We start from the raw sequence: 20615 nt of genomic DNA, 5'->3' as shown, positions 1-20615 counted from the left end.
CATACCAGATGGTGATGCAACCAGTTAGAAGGCTCTCCACTGGTAGAAATTTGTGAGTTTCTTCGGTGACATACTAATTCTTCTCAAATTCCTAATGAAATATAACCAGTGTCATGCCTTCTTTGTATTGCATCTGTATTTTGGATCCAGGATAGATCCTCAGAGATGTTGACACCCAGGAACTTCAAGTCAAGTCATGTCAAGTCACTTTTATTGTTATTTTGACCATAACTGCTGGTACAGTACACAGTAAAAATGAGACAACGTTTTTCAGGACCATGATATTACATGATACAGTACAAAAACTAGAATGAACTACGTAAAAAAACAACGCACAGAAAGCTACCTAGACTACAGACCTACACTGGACTGCATAAAGTGCACAAAAACAGTGCAGGCATTACAATAAATAATAAACAGGACCATAGGGCAAGGTGTCAGTCCAGGCTTCGGGTATTGAGGAGTCTGATAGCTTGGGGGAAGAAACTGTTACATAGTCTGATCGTGAGAGCCCGAATGCTTCAGAGCCTTTTCCCAGACGGCAGGAGGGGGAAGAGATTATATGAGGGGTGCATGGGGTCCTTCATAATACTGTTTCCTTTGCGGATGCAGCGTGTAGTGTAAATGTCCGTGATGGCGGGAAGAGAGACCGTAATGATCTTCTCAGCTGACTTCACTATCCGCTGCAGGGTCTTGCGATCCAAGGTGGTGCAATTTCCGAACTAGGCAGTGATGCAGCTGCTCAGGATGCTCTCAATACAACCCCTGTAGAATCTGATGAGAATGGGGGCGTGGGAGATGGACTTTCCTCAGCCTTCACAGAAAGGAGAGACGCTGCTGGGCTTTCTTTGCTATGGAGCTGGTGTTGAGGGACCAGGTGAGATTCTCTGTTAGGTGAACACCAAGAAATTTGGTGCTGTTTACAATCTCTACCGAGGAGCTGTCGATGTTCAGCGGGGAGTGGTCGCTCCGTGCCCTCCTGAAGTCAACCACAATCTCTTTTGTTCACATTAAGAGACAGGTTGTTGGCTCTGCACCAGTCCGTTAACCGCTGCACCTCCTCTCTGTAAGCTGACTCGTCGTTCTTGCTGATGAGACCCACCACGGTCGTGTCATCGGTGAACTTGATGATATGGTTCGAGCTGTGTGTTGCAGCACAGTCGTGGGTCAGCAGAGTAAACAGCAGTGGACTGAGCACGCAGCCCTGGGGGGCCCCTGTGCTCAGTGTGATGGTGTTGGAGATGCTGCTCCCGATCCAGACTGACTGAGGTCTCCCAGTCAGGAAGTCTAGGATCCAGTTGCAGAGGGAGGTGTTCAGGCCCAGTAGGCTCAGCTTTCAAATCAGTTTCTGAGGGATGATTGTGTTGAATGCTGAACTGAAGTCTGAACAGCATCCGAACGTATGTGTCTTTTTTGTCCAGGTGGGTTAGGGCCAGGTGGAGGGTGGTGGCAATGGCGTCGTCTGTTGAGCGTTTGGGACGGTATGCAAACTGCAGGGGGTCCAGTGAGGGGGGCAGCAGGATCTTGATATGCCTCATGACGAGCCTCTCGAAACACTTCATGATGATGGATGTAAGTGCAACGGGACGGTAGTCATTTAGGCAGGACACTGAAAACTTGAAACTTCTCACCCTTTCCACTTCTTGATGAGGACTGATGTGTGTTCCCTCAATTTACCCTTCCTGAAGTCCACAATTAATTCTTTGGTCTTACTGACAAAGTTCAAGGTTGTTACAGTGACACCATTCAACCAACTAATCTATCTGACTTCTGTACGCCTCCTCGTCTTCATCTGAAATTCTGCCAACACTAGTCGTATGGTTGGTAAATTTATAGATGCTCTTTGAGCTGTGCTTAGCCACTCACCACGGGTGTAGAGAGAGTACAGCAGTGAGTTAAGCACACATCCTTGAAGTGCAGGAGTATTGATTGTCAGTGGGGAGGAGATGTTATTTCCAATCGCACAGACTATGGTCTCCTGGAGGGGAAGTCAAGGATCCAGTTGCAGAGGAGGGTACAGAGGCCCATGTTTTGGAGCTTGTTGATTAGGTGTGAGGGTATGAATTGTTGAATGCTGAGCTGTAATCAATGTACAGCAGCCTGATGTCATTCAAGGCCATTGAGGTTGCATCTGCTATAGATAGGCAAATTGCAGTTGGTCCAGGTCCTTGCTTAAGTAGGAGTTGATTCTAGCCATGACCAACCTCTCAAAGGACGTCATCACAGTAAATGTGAATACCACTGGGTGATAGTTATTGAGGAAATTCACCCACTTTTCTTGGCCACTGGTATGATTGTGCTCTTTTGAGCAGGTGGGAACCTCCGACTGCAGCAGAGAGATATTGAAGATGTCCTTGAACACTACCGCCAGTTGGTTGGCACAGGTTTACAGAGCCCTACCAGGCATGCCATCAGGTCCTGACACCTTGCAAGGGTTCACCCAGTTAAAAGATGGCCTGTCATCAGCCTCTAAAACAGTGATGACAGGGTCACCAGATGCTGCAGGGATTCGCACAGGTGTAGTTTCAAACCGTGCATAGAATGCGTTGAGTTCATCTGGGTGTGAAGTGTCACAGTTATTCATGATACTAGGTTTTGCTTTGTAGGAAGTAATGGCCTGCAAACCCTGCTAGAGCTAAAATGCATCTGATTTTTGCCTCTAATCTCAATCGGTGTCATTTTTTTGCCCTTAAAGTAGCCTTCTGTACTTCGTGCCTAAACTTCTTGTATTGTTCTGGATTACCTATCTTGATTGCCACAGATCTCAATAGACAATGACTGTGTCGGTTAATCTCTTGGTTTTTGGTTTGGGTATGTCCGGTATGTTCTCGAAAGCACACACTCATCGCACAGGTCTTGATGAAGTCGGTGACAACTGTATTTCAGATTCGTTCAGACTTGAAGATGAATCCCTGAATATTGTCCAGTCCACCAACTCAAAGCAGTCCTGTAAGCGCACCTCCACCTCTCTTGAATAAACTCTTTTGGTCCTCACCACTGGTGCTGCGGTCTTTAGTCTCTGCCTGTACACCGGGAGTAGAAGTACAGCCATGTGATCAGATTTTCCAAGGTGTGGGTGTGGGATAGCAGAGTGAGCATTCCTGATGGTGGTGTAACAGTGGTCAGGTGCGTTGGCTGCTCTTGTTCTACTGGTGATATGTTGATGGTAGTTATTCAGAGACTTCAAGCAGGCCTGGTTAAAATCTGCTGCAATGATAGGAAAGGCATCGGGTGTGCAGTTTCATGTCTGCTAGTTACGCTGCTCAGCAACTCCAGTGCCTGCCTGACATTGGCCTGAGGTGGAATGTACGCCGCTACTAGGATGATGGCGGAAAACTTCCTCGGCAGATAAAAGTGGACATTTGACTAGATATTTCAGGTGGGTGAGCAGGACTGAGACACAACCACCACTTCTGTGCACCATGATGAGTTAATCTTAAAGCATATCCCACCTCCTCTGCGTTTTAATTGTAGCTGTAAACCTGCCCAGCATCTCCACTTCTATTTTCTTAAAGGGGAACTGCACTCTCAACCCAAGTCTACCGTCCGATGTTCGTCAATTTTGATTATCGATAGATTTTTAAAACAATGCTGCTTACTGAAATACCCATGGCTATGACTGGATTTCCGCTGTAGTAGTCCTAACCGGGAATATTTGATCATTCCCATTGGAGTCACACACAAGTATTTGCCATATAATGGCACTATCTTTTCAAAATGTTTCATTTATAGTGAGATTATTGTGTTATCCAGTTATTAAAGAGAGGCAAAAGAGGGAAATCAGGAAATTAAAGACTAGTTAGCTGCATTATCTGTAATATAATAGAGTGATATAACACAATAAAGATTTTCATTTCATTTGATGTTATGGTGTCCACCAAGCTTGGCAGTTAGCTTGCAGACCCAGTCAAGGTAACATCCTCAGTGCACAGTTGTTGGTATTTCTCTCTGAGAGTGTTCACACTTGTATAGGCCCCTGTTCACATGCCTCGGTCCTGATTGGCTACCCCTGCAGTTGACTATTGAATTCTGTTGGCTTGCAATTGTTTGGCTCTTAGGGGGTTCAGTATGTTTGTTTAAGGAGTTATCAGAATAAAACCCCTTCTTAAAATTCTCGCGCCTGCTTCGTGTTTGCCAGCACCAGATTCTCCACGATGTCCCTGTTAAACTGGTGTTCTTTTGTCTTCATGTACCGAGAAGGACACCAGATGCACAGATCTTACTCAAGTCACGACCTTGCCCTACATCAAGAATATCTCAGAAATGACAGCTTGAATTCTCGAACCTCTTAGCATCACAATTGCTCACAAACTAATGGTGACTTTATGGAAGCTTGTCATAAGAGCCAAGATACCAGTAAAAACAACCAACAAAATCAATCTGGTGTACAAGATTACCTGTGGAGAATGCAACAAGAACTACCTCAGCCAGACAGGGCGTATACTCTAAACTTGTTTATAGGAACAGAAACTGGCAGTGCAGACACGTGATCCACTGTCACTGATCTTGGTACATGAAGATAGAGAAGGACACCATTTTAACTGGGATACAGTGGAGGTACTGGTGCAGCCAAAAATGAAGCTGGCATGTGAATTTTTAGAAGTGTGGTTCTTTTCTGATAACTCCATAAACAAATATATCGAAATAGACACCATCTGTGAACCCCACAGAGCCAAAGAAACATGAGTCAACAGAATTCAAAGGTCAACTGTAAGAGGTAGCCAGTCAGGACTGAGACAAGCGAATGGGAGCATATATAAACACTCCCAAAGCGAAACAGCAACAACAGTGCGCTGAGGATGTCACTGGGCTGGTGATGAAATGTCTGCAAGCTAATTGCCAAGCTCGGCAAACACCACAACAAGCCCCTCAACCTGAGCTACCAATATTTACTAGCATTTTCAGTTCATTGCAGAAAGCCCATGTGAATTTGTAGAGGATAAGGTGACTGGACTGAATTTTTCCAGATGTGATTTGACAGGGAATTACTGTGGATGTTACTTTTTTGAACTTATGAATGTCTTCATCAAATGTCTTCTGGAGAGACTGTTAACTTTAATTAATGCTCGTGGAAATGAAGGCAAATTATTACCCTATCTAGAAAACTGACTTGTTGACTAAATACATAAATAAGGGATAATTGGCAGGTACCTAGATTAGCAGATACACAGATCAGCAAGATATAAGCAGTAACATGCTTTGAGGATTTCAACGAAACATACATTTATTCATCATATTTATAAATGACATAGATGATAGAGTAGAAAAGCATGTGTGTGAATTTCCAGAGGTAAGCCATACAGCAGGTAGTGTAAATGCAAGTATTAATCTAGAAATATTTAATAAGATTTATTAAATCGAATGAATAGGTAAGAAAGTAGCAAATGGATTTTAAGTGAGAAAAATGTGAGGTTATCCACTTTGAATCTAAAAGCAGGGTGCTTTCTATATTGTAATAAGCTGGAAAGTAGTGAAGGTTTAAATAGATTTTGAGGACTATGTACACAAATCATTTAAAATATCTTGAGGAGGTAAGAAATAAAAAGGTTAATTGTGTGCTCTCCTTATATCTAAAGGACTGGATTACAAGGGCATAGAAGTACTGCTACAGCTACAAAAAAGCTTTGGTTCACCCACAGGTAGAGTCTGTCAGCAAATTCTGGTAACCCACATATCTTAGGAGGAATATATTAGTTTCAGAGAGAATGCAGCATAAATTTGCCAGAATGATAACTTGCATTGCCAGTTATTAAGTTAAAATGGTGATTTGAATGCGGTTTCAAGCAATTAAAGGAAACTGACAGGATAAGTAGAGAGAAATTATTTTAGACCAATTTAAAAATTAGATGAGGTATCCAGGAGTAAAGTTAGAAAACACTTCTAAATGTGTTTATGAATTACGGAGGAGGCAGTGGTATTGGCGGCATTAAAACACTTCGAGGTGGATAAGTTCCTAGGACCTGACCAAGTGCATCCTCAGACTTTGTGGGAAGCTAGGGAAGAAATTTTGGAATTCTTGCAGAAATATTTATTCAATCTTTAGCTGAAGATGAAGTTCAGAAAGATTGGAGGTGGCTAATGTTGCAGCGTTATTTAGGAAGGGCAGCACAATGAACTACCGGCCTGTGAGTCTGACATCAATGGTAGGGAAGTTGCTGGAAGAGATTCTGAGGGCTGGAATTCACCAGCATTTAGATAGACAAGATCTGATTAGGGATGGTCAATATGGCTTTGTATGTCAAAAATTGTGTCTGATAAATCTTTTAAAGTTTTAGTAGAAGAGGTGATCAAGAGGATAGATTAGAGCAGGGCAGTGGATGTTGTGTATATGGATATTAGCGAGGCTTTTGACAATATATGGCCTGGAAGGTTAGGTCACAGGGGATCATAGGATAGATAGCCAACTGGATTTATAATTCGTTCAGTGGTGAGAAGCAGAGTATGATGGTAGATGGTTATTTCCTGGACAGGAAGCCAGTGAGTATTGGTGTCAGTGCTTGGACCTGTGTTGTTTATTATCTATATAAATCATTTGGATGAGAGTGTATGAGGCATGATTCGTAAGATTGCAGATAAAACTAAAATAGATGGTATTGTAGACAGTGAAGAAGATTATCAAAAATTACAGAGGGCTTTTGATTGGCTATTTAAATGGCTGAGGAGTGGCAAATAGTGTTTTATTCAGATAAGTGTGAGGTGTTGCTTTTTTTGAAGTCAAACCAGAGTAGTACTTGTATAGTGAATGGTAGTGTCTTGGAGAATGTTGTGGGACGAGGGATGTAGGTATACTGCACATAGTTTGTTAAAAATTGCATCACAGGGAGACAGAGTGGTGAAGAAGGCATTTTGCATGCTGGCCTTCATCTATCAGAGCACTCAGTAAAAGAGTTGGGGCATTATATCACAATTGTACACAGCAGCGGAAAGGTTACACTTAGATTATTTTGCACTGTTTTGATTACACTGTTCTCGGAGAGGTATGTTTAAACTGGAAAGAGCACAAAGATTCATGAGACTCAAGGGCCTGAGTTACAGGGAAGGATTGGGCAGGCTAGCACTTTATTCATTAGAACATAAGAGACCAATGGATGATCTTATAAAGCTGTAAATAATTATGAGGGCATGTAGATAAGATAGGGTGAATGCTTATATCTTTTTCTCAGCCGAACACGAGCAAGTTGGACTAGCTTAGGTGGGCATCTTGGTTGGTATGGACAAGTTGAGCTGAAGGGATTGTTTCTGTGCTGTTTTACTAATGGATAATGAAGATTAGCTATCTTCTGCACATGACGTCTGAGGGTTGGTTATTTGTTAATTTTCATTCTGGGTTTTGATAACTAAAAAGAAATCCGAAGAGATTTTATAAATATATTAAAGGAAAAAGAGTAGCTAAAGAGAGAATAGGGCCCCTCAAAAACCAAACTGGACATCTTTGGAGAGTATTTCTCCTCTGTTTTTAGCATGGAATAGGACATAAGGACCTCGGGCCAGTAATGTTACCCAGGGACTGTACTATGCCTGTTACCATTTGGCATCTATGTGAATGATTTGGATGAGAATGTACAATGATAATTAGTAAGTATACAGATGACAATAAAATAGATGGTGTTACTGATAGTGAAGGGGGCTATCAGGATTTACAGAAGGATCTTGATCAGCTGGGTAAATGGGCTGAGAAATGGCAAATGGAGTTTTGTGTAGATAAGTGTGAGGTGTACTTCAAGAAGACAGGTCAGGATAGGACATTATAATCAACAGTGGAGCTCTGGGAAATGCTGTAGAACAGAGACCTGGGAGTACAAGCACATGGTTTCCTGAAAGAGGTGTCACAGGTAGACAGGATGGTGAGGAAGGCTTTTGATATGCTGGCCTTCAGTCAGAGCAGTGAGTATAGAAATTGGGATGTTATGTTGCAGTTGTACACCAGTCAGCCTGCATTTGGAATCCCTTTGTTTTCCCTTATCCCTGTGACTCTTTTACCCCTTCTGTTTCTCCTCCCCTGTCCACGTGACCTACTTATCACGTTCACCTTCCTCCCTCTCTTTCCTCACCTCCTTCCATTTATTCCTGTTAGAGTCCTCCTCCTTTAGTTTATGTCTTGCTCCTGTCACCTCCCAGCTTCTCTCATCATTTCCTTCCTGGGCACTACCTACCTACCTACCGTCCCCCTCTCAACTGGATTCACCTAGCACCTGCCAGCTAATGCTCCTCCCCCTCCCTTACCCATTTCTTCTGGCTTCTCCACACTTCCTTTGCAATTCTGATGAATAGTCTTGGCCAGAAACATTGACTGCTCATTTCCCTCCTTTTATGCTGCCTAACCTGTGAGTTCCTCTGCATTTTGTATGTGTGTTGCTTCAAAATTTCAGCACCTGCAGTCTCTTATTTCTCCATTTGAAAATTTGTTTTCAGTTTTGGTTGCCCTGTCATTAAGCTAGATAGAGCGCAAAGGTTATGTATGTTTCGGGAAATGGGATGACACTAAGGGCTACTTCCATGCTCTGTGAATCTGTGACTCTATACAAAGCATACTAGATTAGTTCACAGATCTGCCAGGATCACATTGAATGTCAGAAGTGGAGTGGGAAACTAAATATTCTAGCTGATCATTTAGCTGGGTCTGTACTGGTTTCAGCCCTGTTTTTAATATGTACTGTAGATATGTGCTGATAGCTTTAGCTGAGATTTCTATTGAACACGTAACCAGGATTAATTGCGGTCATGTTTGTTGGGATCTATCCTGGCTGTATTTCAGTCTGACTACGTTGGTGCTGCTATTGTAGTCTGCATTGGTGTTTATTTTGCATCATGATTGTCTTTTCTAGGTCTCGATGCCACACCAGTGGTTGGAAGGTAACTTGCCTGTCAGTGCAAAATGTACTGTCTGTGACAAGACATGTGGCAGTGTTTTGCGCTTGCAGGATTGGCGCTGCCTGTGGTGTAAGGCAATGGTGAGTAGAAGCGTTTTTACTACGTTGTAAATCAGAGCAAGGTCTTAATACCTTTGTAATAAATGATATTTTCTGTTGATTGTTATGTTTTCAGTTAAGTGAACGAAGTAGAGGTTTTAAATTTTTAAATGTAATAAATTAATGAGATTAAAGAGAGATGTCCTTGACCAGTCCAGCCAGTTAGTTGGAATAGGATTTCAGTGCTTTGTCAGGTATACCATCAGGGTCTGATGCCTTTGAGGGTTCTGTCTCTTGAAAGATGTTGTGACGTCAGCCTTTGAGACAGATCTCACAGGGTTGCCAATTGCTATAGAGATTCACACAGGTATTGTTTATTGTTTTATTATCCCTTTCAAAGTGTGCATAAAAGGTGTTCAGCTCTTTGCCACGGGCAGTGAGGCTGGGGATAGGCGGAGTGAAGCATCACAGCCACTTAAGATGTTAAGTTTTGCCTTGTAGACTGCAAACCCTACCACAGCTGATGTACATCTGATTCTATCTCTAACCACTCAAATTCACTCTTGGCTTTCCATAGGTCATATACCTGGACTTCTTGTAGAGTCCTGGATCACCAGTTTTGAACACCATAGATCTAACATTCAGCAAGCTACAAATCTCCTGGTTCATCTACAGCTTCTGGTTTGGGCTGTCCAGTATGTACTCAAAGGCACACACTCATCCACACAGGTCTTGCTGAAATTGGTGACAAATGGCATATTCATTCAGATCAGAAGATGAATTCCTGACTATGCTCCAGTCTACCAATTCAATGCAGTCCTGTAGGTGCTCCTCCACCTCCCTTTACCATATCTTCATGGTCTTCTCCACTGATAATGTGGTCCTAAGTCTCTGTCAATATGCCAGGAGTGCAAGTACAGCCAGAATTGCCTGTAGAAATACAGACTTGCTGAAGTACGGGCACAGTAAGTGTTGGCTGCTTTGGTTCCACAAGTGTCATATTGAAGGTAGTTGGTCAGAGACTTCTTCAGGCTGACCTGCCAATGATTTGGAAGGCATCAGGGGGCACTATCTTGTGACTGCTGATCACGGTGCTCAGCTCTTCCAGTGCCAACCTGACATTGGCCAGGAGTGGAATCTAGATTGAAAAAATCCCTCAGCAGATAGAATGAACTACACTTCACCACCAGATATTCCAGGTCAGGGGAGCAGGACTGAGACAGAAGTACCACATCTGTGTACCGCAATGAGTTAATCATGAAGTAAATGGCACCTTCTTGCCTTTACCTGTTGCCACTGTCCGGTCCATATGGTGGAAGGTGGAGTCCTTGGACTCAAGTGCTGTGTCAGGATTACTGAGGGTAAGCCATGTGTCTGTGAAGCAAAGTACACAGCAGTGCCTGATGTCCTTAAGTACTGAAATCTTGCTCTGTAGGCTTCAAGTTTATTTTCCAGAGACTGTACATTAGGCAGAAGGATGGTAGGGAGAGGGTTCCTCAAGGTGCTGTAACTCAAGTTTACCTTAAAGGGAAACTACTCACTACCTGGATGATCTGCAATCTGGAGTCTGCCGATTTTGACGATCAATAAACATCTGAAAGCAATGTTGCCAACTAAAGTACCTTCGGACGAGCTGTAGATTTCAACTGTAGTAGTCTAAATGGGAATATTTGATGATTCCCTTCAGGCACGAAGAGTCACTATTCTCTAGTGCCATCTCGCTTGTTCATTCCTCTTCATCCCACTAGTTGTCTCCACGCACTTTCATTCCCTTTCCCAATTCTCATGGTAGCTCGTCACTGGCTGTCTTTACTCCAATTGCCATCTCTGCTTCTGTCTCCCTGACAACCATCTCTCTGTTCCAAATATTTAAGTCTTGGTTGGTAGTTAATTTGGTCTTCATGGACTGCATGATCAGTATCATGATCATTTTTAATCTGGCTGCAGCTTTTTTTTTCCTGGATTCAGTCCCCGGGACAAGCATAGAGTAAAGAAGCCATGCTTCTTGCATGCATCTATGAAACTGAAATATTTGTAAAATACCTGAGAAAAAAATTGTCGAATTATATTCATTGAGCTTTATACATAGGAATAAATAAGTGATGTACATATTGAAACCTTATCGTTTATTTCAAATTAATAAGATGTATTTTAAATTATGAAAACATTTAGATTGTTGACTTAATTCATATTTGGTTACCTGAGCATAAAGAGAAAGGCATCATCCTGCATCAATTGAAATTTCACAAATGGTAATTATATGCACCCATTAGGAATGTTCCCTGTTATTCTGACACAAGCTTTCTGTTTTATATTACTTTGAACCCATCTTGCTCTGTCTTTTTCCTAACTTCCAAGTTACTCTGTTCATATATATTCATTTTTCATACTGTATAGAAGATTGATTGCTAACTTCCGTATAATATTCGTTATCTCCAGGTGCACACAGCTTGTAAAGACATGCTTTCCATAAAATGTCCTCTGGGGCAATGTAAAGTTTCCGTTATTCCTCCTACTGCACTCAACAGTATAGACTCTGATGGTGAGTTAAAGACCTTCTTTCCAGTTGCTGTTATAAGCAGATTTTATATATGTGGAATCTGGAGCACAAACAAACTGCTGGAGGAACTCAGGAGGGCAAATAGTATTTGTGCAGGTGAAGTAATAGCCAACATTTCAGGTCAAGGCACTGCATCGAGACTGAGAGTGTATATGGGAGACAGCCGGTATAAAGAAGTGAGAGGAAAGGATGAGATGCAGGCTGGCAGGTGATGTATGGAACCCAGGTGAGAAGGGAGAAAGTGAGTAGATAAAGCCAGATAGGGGAGAGCACGGTAGAGGCAGTAAGTGGAAGTTAGAGGCTATGAATGCTGAATAGATTAAGTTAGGAAGGTGATAACTGCAACCAGATTGGGGTGGGGGGGGGGGGGATCATTAGCGGATGGAACCTGTTAGAGAGTTGTGGCGGGCATTGAAGAATCAGAAGGTGTGGGTAATAGACAAAGGAACAAGGAGGTGAGAGGGGAGGGGTTGAAACTGAGTGATGTGGAGGATGGTGGGTTGGAACCAAAAGGAAAGGGAAAGGAGTCCAGGCAGTGTAGGTTAACTAGTTGTAAAATTCTCCTGTCATCCAGTTTCTTTCCCCTCCCCTGACAAATTCTATCTGCCCATTATTCCCCCTTTATCTGGTTCTACTTACCATCTTCCTTGCTTCTTAAATTCAGTAGCTCTAGCCTCTTGTTATCACTTGTCACCTTCCAGCCTCTGTCTCTATCACTCCCTTCCACCCACCTGGGTCCATCTGCCCCTTCTTCATCTGTCTCTACTTCTCACCCACCAGCAAGTTTCTTGATTCTACTTCTCCTCCTTTCTCAGCTTGCTCATTTGCCCATCATCTATCCCTCCTCACCTTTTTATATCTGCTATCTTCCCTGATGCAGGGTCTCGATTCAAAGCATCAAATATCCCTTTGCCTGCACAGATGTTGCTAGACCTGCTGAGTTCCTCCAGCAGTTTCCCTTGTTTTTCCATTGTGCTTCCTAACTGAAGCGAATAAGCAGGATGAAAATAGGAGACACAAGAGATTCTGCAGGTGCTGGAAATCCAGAGCAATACACATGAAATGCTGGAGAAGCTCAGCAGGTCAGGCAGTATCTATAGAAATTAATAGACAGTCAACATTCCAGACCAAGACCCTTCATCAAGTCCTGAACTTGTTCCAAATGTCTCCTATTTTCATGAAATGCTGGAGGAATTCAGCAGGTCAGGCTGCATCTGTGCAGGCAAAGGGATATTTGATGTTTTGGGTCAAGTCCTATGAAGGGTCTCGGCCTGAAATGTTGACTGTTTATTCTTTTCCATAAATGCTGCCTAACCTGCTGAGTTCCTGCAGCATTTCGTGAAAATAGGAGACATTTGGCCACAAGTTTTGCCTGAAACTATACATTGTTAAGAAGTTAGTTGTGAGGATAGAAATGGATAGCATACCTAATGCAAGTCAGAATAATCTTGTGAAGCTATGGAAGCTGTTGTTGGAGTACATGAAAGACAGTTAGTAGCTGATTGGTGCATTGTGAGAGTGAATCACTAGGAGAGGGTTTAGAAAAATTTGTGATCAGGTGTGAATGGTTGAGATTGTGACTAAGCGGGTCTGGGGTTGAGTGTGTTTGTGAAAGTGTTTGCAATAGTTTTGCGATAGTACAAGGGAGTTTGTTAATGACAGGGTGTGTTACAGAGAGAGTTTGCAGTTGTTTAAAGACACATTAAAAAAAAAGTGTCTATCATAAGACTTGGGAGAGTCTCTGGATGAAATGGGAGTACTAACAAATTGTAGGACCATAAAAATGGCAAAGGATACTACAGCCACCCATAACTTATCCAGTCCTGCAGTGCCCAGCCACTTGCTGTCTTCTGAACAGAGGCACAGCGATCTGTTAGAATGTAGAATTCATACCTTCAGTGCTGCACCTCTTATTATAGGCAAGAAGTAAGTTAATACCAGCAGTAGTCCAGACTTGCAAATCAAACAGTGTAAGAGTTGTTGGGAAGTAGAATGGTGGGATGGGATGGCGTGCCAGAGTGGACAGGGTCGAAGGGTGATGGTCATGCGAATGCTAAAAGCACCACTTTCAGTGAATAGCTGAGAGCACAACTAATTCAGTAACATTCTGTTCACATTGCCATTCTCCAGGATTTTGGAAAGCAACATGCCCACCATCCTGTACGAGTCCACTTCTGGTCTTTGTGAATTCGAAGAGTGGAGATAATCAAGGGGTGAAGTTCTTGAGGAGATTCAAGCAGTTACTGAACCCGGCTCAGGTGTTTGACTTGATGAATGGAGGCCCACATCTTGGGTAGGAGGTGCTTCAAGTTTCCTTAGTGCACACATCTTTGTAGTTCAGATTTACTAAACTACCTGTGTAGATTGGAGCAAAATCAAAGCAGCAAATGCTGGAAATCGGAACCAAAATAAAATGTTCTCAAGTTGCTTCTGGAGAGAGAAGCAATGTCTGGGTCAAGGATTCTTCCCTTCGTAAGAGCTAGAAAAGTGAGAAAATGAGCAAGTTCTTAGTTGTAACAAGGAGAAGGTGAAGAGGACAAAGTGAATGTCTATGACAGAGTGCAAGCAAAAGTTCCCAAGCTGACAGGTATTTTAAAGACCGGCAGAGGGATCAAATTAAATGCAGAGACAAATTGAAGGGCAACAAATTGGCACAAAGGGATACAGTAAGATCTCTGGGGAATAAAGAGGGATAAAAAAACAATCTGAAACTGTTAAACTCCATAAAAAACTGTAGATTTTAACACACCTGGTGGGAAGCTGAAGAAACAATGTTATTTGTAAACACAAGAAATAGCACTTAATCTTCTAACTATTGCACTCAGACTTTATATATTTACTTGGAGATACACTGCGGAACAGGTCCCTCTGGCCCAACAAGTTACACCACCCAGCAGCCCACCTATTTAACCCTGGCCTTATCACAGGAAATTTACAATAAGCAATAAACCTACCAACTGGCACGTATTTGGAATGTGGGAGGAAACCTTTGCGTTCACGGGGAGTACTAACAGACTCCTTACAAGCAGCACCAGAATTGAACTCCGACCTTCAACACCCCAAACTGGAATAGCATTGCCCTAACCACTACACTATCGTGGCACCCTTAATGTAAGAGGAACTTTTTCATCCCCACAGATTTGGCTGGACCTTTCTGTGTTCAATTTATCATCTCAGTTTGTCTCTATCATTTTGTTCCAGTTGCTGATTTTTATGGTGATTATTACCTGGATAATGCTAGTGTGTACATTCTTGATTTTGCACTTTTCCAGTTCTGATGAAAAATCCTTGACCCAGCATGTCGACTCTTACTCTCCTCACTAAAACCACCTGACCTACTGAGCACTTCCAGCATACTTTCTTTTTATTTGAGTGTATTGTTAGGTGCATTTTATTAGAACAAAAATAGAATTGCTGCCAAATGGGATGGAGTGGTGGAGGGTGATAAGGAGGATGGATAGTGGGCGATGATGCCTGGTAGCTTTTGGCTTAGAAAGGGAAAGATCAATCAGATTTCCGATATCCTATGACCATTCACTGAACACTGCTGAAAACTTTCATGATTGCAAGTCAGGTTGTGACTGAATGATGCCTACTGTGTGATACCTTCCTCACTGCCCTGGTCCTTATTCAAAGCATAGCCATGGTAAAGAACCAGTGTTTTTTTTTTCATTGAATCCAGCAAAACCTTAAATTGTCAGAACTGTGGAGCTAACTGTGCAGTTTATAACAAAAGAGAGCTACATGTGTTTAAATTACAATTGAGATGCATTTATGGGAGTTACAATGCAATTATATTGTATGTGGGTATTATTCGTAGTTCGGATTACAGCTATATGAAATGTTATGATTGGTGACGTGTTTACTTATTTTAAAATATTGAATAAGTGAACTTTTGTGTTGAAGTACAGCATTTTTTGTTATAGGGTTGTGATTGATTTCTCAGTTAATATGTTGTTGTTCCATCAAGATAGTAGACAGCATCTTTAACATTTCTACATCATGATTCCAAATGTCAATAACCTAAAAGGAGAGAGATGCTGTTATTGGGTTTAAGTTGATGAAAGGGGAAGTTGATGAAAGTGACGTGTAAATGACTTATTAAATTGTAAAACAGAGTCGCAGGTTAGATGAATATATTTAAAATCCAAGATTAAAAAAGGCTTATAAGTAAAATAATCAGCAGGAAATTGAGTTTATACTGTAAACACAAAGTACACTGCAGATTCTGTGGTCAAATTAACACATACAAACAAGCTGGATGAACTAGGCCGGTCGGGTAGCATCCGTGGACTGCTCATTTCAACAGATGCTGCCCGACCTGCTGAGTTCATCCAGCTTGTTTGTACGTGTTGAGTTTATACTGTGTTGCTTTTTGAAGATTTCTCAAACCAAACAGGTGATTTCTGTGTTATACTATTCTCATAGAGTAATTGAGAACAGAAATAAGCCATTCGGTCTATTATGTCTTCTATCCATCAAGTGCACATCTTTATTTACATTTAGTCCTTCCATGCGTTGGAGATTCAAGTGCTCATCTAGTTCCTTGAATGTTCTGAGAATACCTACCTCAGGGTAAAAAAAATTATTCCTTAGATCCTCTCCGAACCTCTTTTATGAGGAATTGTTTCCTACACCCATACTATCTACACTCATCATAACATTGTATATCTTTATCAGGTCTCTCACCAGTGTCCTCCGCACCGAAGAAAGCAAACCCATTCTATTCAGTCTTTCCTCATAAATGCTTAGCCCCAGGAAATATCTTGGTGAATTTCATCTCCAGTCTCTCCAACACAATGGCTTTGCTAGTGTGTGATGATCAGAGTGTATGTGGCATTCTAGCTGTGGCATAACCAATGTTTTATAAAATTGTATAATAATATCCCTGTTCTTACATTCATAGCCTTTGAAGTGTCCCAAATTCCATCTTCACCATCGTTTTTACTTGTGCTGCCATCTTCAGGATTCTCAGTCTTGTATATCCAAGGTCTCTCTGTTCTTCAGTATACCTTAGAGCCATACCATTCATTGTGCAAGTCCTAGCTTTAATAGTCCTCCCAAAGTCAGTCACCTCACACACATCAGGATTAAGTCCTGCCTGTCAATGCTTCACTCATTGATCAATGTCATTCTGTAGCTTAAGGCTATCCACCTCACTATCAACAACACCACCAATTTTTGAGTCATGTGTGAAAGAAAATATGCAATGATGCTCGAATTAAGTCTTGTCATATGGCACAGAAACAGGTCCATTAGCCCTTAGCATGTGGGCCAATCATCTGCACTAATCTTTAGTTTTGCACATGCCCTCATTAGTTCCCCATGGTTTTTTCCTCTCACATTCCCATTAACTCCTCCTCTCAGCACCTCATTTACTGCCATCGACCTACACTAGGTGCAATTTACGGTGGCTTTCCAACCAGCACATATTCGGTAACATGGGAGGAAACCAGAGAACGCAGATCACAAGAAGAATGTGCAATCGCTACACGGATAGAGGTCAGGATTATTGAACCTCTTTGGACTTGTGAGACAGCAGTGCTAACAACTACTTAATTAAGAGAGTTAACTTTCTTGAAATGTATGTTTAACTTTGCTGAGAAAAATGGTCAGAGATGAATGAAAAGCAAGTTGAGGGAAAGTTGGAATGCAGGTTTGCAAAATTGAAGGCAGAGACCAAGGTGCAAGCAGAAATATTAGGAACATGAAATAGGTTTCTTGTCATTTGCAGTATTTGGTTTCAGATGGGATAGACCGTCTGATACTGTCATTTTAAATGCTGTTTTCATTTTCAGATTGCGATTATTCCAGAAGTTTGACACATTTCGCATCCTTGTGTGTGGCGGAGATGGAAGCGTTGGGTGGGTGCTGTCTGAAATCGATAGCCTGAATCTCCACAAACAGGTACTGCTTCATTAGGTACAGCTTATGAAAGAAAAGTAATTTGTCTACATTGATTAGAGTTTGTGGCGCAGCAACATATATTGGTTGCTGTTCATGATCCCAGCTGTGTGCATCCATAACAACGAAGTGTAATTCAGCCAATCAACCCTACATTGAATGAATTAAATTAACTCTTGCATTATATAAAAAATAAACTTGTGGAATTGGAAATTGTTTGAGCATGATGAACAACAACTTTAAGAGTGGTGTATCGGATGCTGTGTCTGAGCATGATGAGGATAAGAGTTAGACAATAACGTGGTAAGAGGCTATGTTTGAGTGCTAGTGTGGACAAGTGCTTGACAGAGCTAATACAAAGCACTCTTATTTCTGTTTCCCAACCACCTTCCTATTTTAGCCAATATTCAGTCCTATGCAAAAGTCTTATAAGCTATATGTACACACACACACATGCGCACACACACACTCACTCACACTCTCACTCACACATACACACACACACTCACTCACACACACACACTCACACATACACACACACTCACACACACTCACACTCACTCACTCACTCACACACACTCACACACACACACACACACACTCACACATACACACACACACTCACTCACACACACACACTCACACATACACACACTCACACACACACTCACACTCACACACATACACACATCCTCCCACAGTCCAAAGACATGCCAGTTGGTAGGTTCATTGGTCATTGTAAATTGTTCCATCATTACAGTAGGATTAAATTGGAGGATTGCTGCATGACACAGAAGGCCCTATTCTGCACAGTATCTCAATAAATTAAAATATGGGCCCAAGACTGTAGTGCAGGAGGCTGAGGGTAGTGCAAACAAGGGCTTCATAGTGGGCTAGTACAGAAGGCTGTGCAGTATTCTGGTGACTAGTGAGGATAGTATAGATTGAGGAGCTAATAATTTGCAAATCTAAGTGTTTACTCATAGAAAAGTAACAGCTCTGCAGACACACAAAGGCAGAAGTCCAACGAAAGAACACATGGTGGTAGAAAGAGTCCAGGATGCTCAGCAATCACTAACCATCATGGCATGCATGAATTCATCAGTGTTGCAAAAGTGTCCATGTCCCATCACACTGAGCTAGGAATGAGAATGAACTCATTAGCAACGAGAGAGGTAGTCAGTGATTTCTGGAGAGAACTCTGATGATTTCCTCAACCACAGTTCTGTCCTTGACACGAGTGCCTGTCACAGCATCCTGTAGCAAGCTATTCAGACTGGTCTTGCTCTACTCATGACAAAAAAAAGGAAATAAACCCCAATTCAGAAGTAACAAATCTGCAGGAACAGACAGTATCCCCTCTGAAATCCTGAAACTCAACTCTACAAAGCTGCAGTCACAAATCCATAGTCCCATCATTAACATCAGAAAAAAGGATATACCATTCGGTGTAATCATGATCATCTTCAAGTGCAACTGGGTAATGACAGATGAGTCTCCCTGCTGTCAAACACATGGAAAGAAACCACAGGGCTGCCCTCATTTGCCTCCTTTAAATCATAGTGTGCATATTATCCATCTAGTACCCAAGTGGATATAATCACTTCTCTGTTAACTTCAAAATAGAAACAGGATGTAACATCAGCCACTGAACATGGTCTTGGAATCATAGAAATGTACAGCAGTGAAACCTCATCCAAGCCAACTGTGGTATCTGTCAACACTAATATCATTAGTATGTATTAGGCTCGTATTCCCCCACTCTGTCCAAATGCCTTAGAAATACAGTAATTGTGTCTGACTCCATTATCTCTTCTAACAGCTGGTTCTATGTGAAGAATTTACTTCTATATTCCAGAGAATAGAAACCCTCTCCATCTGATAGCTCTGCATAACTACAGTGCTCTATTCCAGGCAATATCCTGGATAATCTTTTCTGCACACTAATTGATACTACCTTCCTGTCATATGGTGACCAGAACTATACACAATGCTCTAAGTGTGGTCAAACCAGTGTTTTGTACAAATGCAGTGCCATGTTCCAACTCCTCTGCCTGGGAAAGTGGTATATTACAAGGATTTGGCAGTAAATGGCACAGGAGGTTTATTCTAATGCTGAATGCAGTTTAAGGGTTGTGTAGTTCGAGTTCAAGATAAATTGCATTTTAGGATAGGGTGCCTCTAGAAATTGATTTTAAACCTTTTAAATAACTTTAACATTCTTTCAGTGCCAGATGGGAGTACTGCCTTTGGGCACAGGGAATGACTTGGCACGAGTGCTGGGATGGGGATCAGCCTGTGATGATGACACACAGCTGCCTCAAATCCTGGAAAAACTGGAACGAGCAAGTACAAAAATGCTGGATAGGTGAGAAAATCCTTTAAGAATTCATTGGGTTTCTTTTGTTCCATTATGTCAGTGGGATGTAGCTGTGCCCTTTAGTACTGTTAATGTCATTGATTTACACAACTCTCACTTGCATACTTGGAGGCTTAATGACTTTGTTGCTTTTAATCTCAGGAGAGAGGAAGTAGTTAGGGTTCCTGTTTCGGATTACAATCCACTGATCTCAGTTGCTAGGTGTACATTTGTGGATGAGGGCAGCACTGCCATAGTCAAGTAGCCTGCTGGACGCTGTACGTTGAAGGCATTTGTTCATGTTTGTTGAACTGCTAGCCCAGTGTTAACAAGAGTGACTATAACAAATCTAGCATGAAGCAACAGACATTTGTGATGGAACAATAAATGGTTCGTGATTGAGAAAGATGAGCTCAAGTTTACAGACTAAGTGATGAAACATCATAACACAGTGTGTATATGTATGGCTGAGTTGATGAGAAGCTTTGCAAAATCCTGGACATTTATAATCCCAGGTGGGCTGGCAGTGGCAATGGGCAAATAGTGAGAAATTCTTTATATGTTAGAAACTAGTTACTGAGTCTGCACAAATTCACACTAGTTAGGAATGTTTGGATGGGAATGGAATGATGGTATGTCATGATAGGAGCTAAAATATTCATGCATAGAAAGGGAAATATTATGCATGGTATGGAGGGTTCATTGTATACAGTGTAGAGGGTTCATTGTATACGGTGTGGAGGATTCACTGTATACGGTGTGGAGGGTTGACTCCATATGGTATAGAGAGTTAATTGTATACGGTGTGGAAGGTTCATTGTATACGGTGTGGAGAGTTCACTGTATGCGGTGTGGAGGGTTCACTTTCTATTGTATAGAGAGT

The 20615-nt window shown here is 41.9% G+C and overlaps 1 protein-coding gene across 4 annotated transcripts in view; it reads left to right on the top strand.

Annotated features, from left to right (window-relative positions):
• Nucleotides 1–20615, top strand: part of LOC140725377 (diacylglycerol kinase delta-like) — a 161447-nt gene that overhangs the window by 101303 nt on the left and 39529 nt on the right. For all 4 annotated transcript variants that reach the window (XM_073040779.1, XM_073040778.1, XM_073040780.1 and 1 more), the window contains 5 exons: nucleotides 8826–8951; nucleotides 11349–11451; nucleotides 13600–13762; nucleotides 17268–17376; nucleotides 19602–19741. In XM_073040779.1, the coding sequence (XP_072896880.1) occupies nucleotides 8826–8951; nucleotides 11349–11451; nucleotides 13600–13762; nucleotides 17268–17376; nucleotides 19602–19741 (641 nt within the window). The remainder of the gene's footprint in view (nucleotides 1–8825; nucleotides 8952–11348; nucleotides 11452–13599; nucleotides 13763–17267; nucleotides 17377–19601; nucleotides 19742–20615) is intronic.

The sequence above is a fragment of the Hemitrygon akajei genome, chromosome 3, assembly GCF_048418815.1.
Source record: "Hemitrygon akajei chromosome 3, sHemAka1.3, whole genome shotgun sequence".
Lineage (NCBI taxonomy): Eukaryota > Metazoa > Chordata > Chondrichthyes > Myliobatiformes > Dasyatidae > Hemitrygon > Hemitrygon akajei.
Note: the sequence above shows the minus strand (reverse complement) of the source record. Positions and strands in the feature narration are given on the sequence as shown.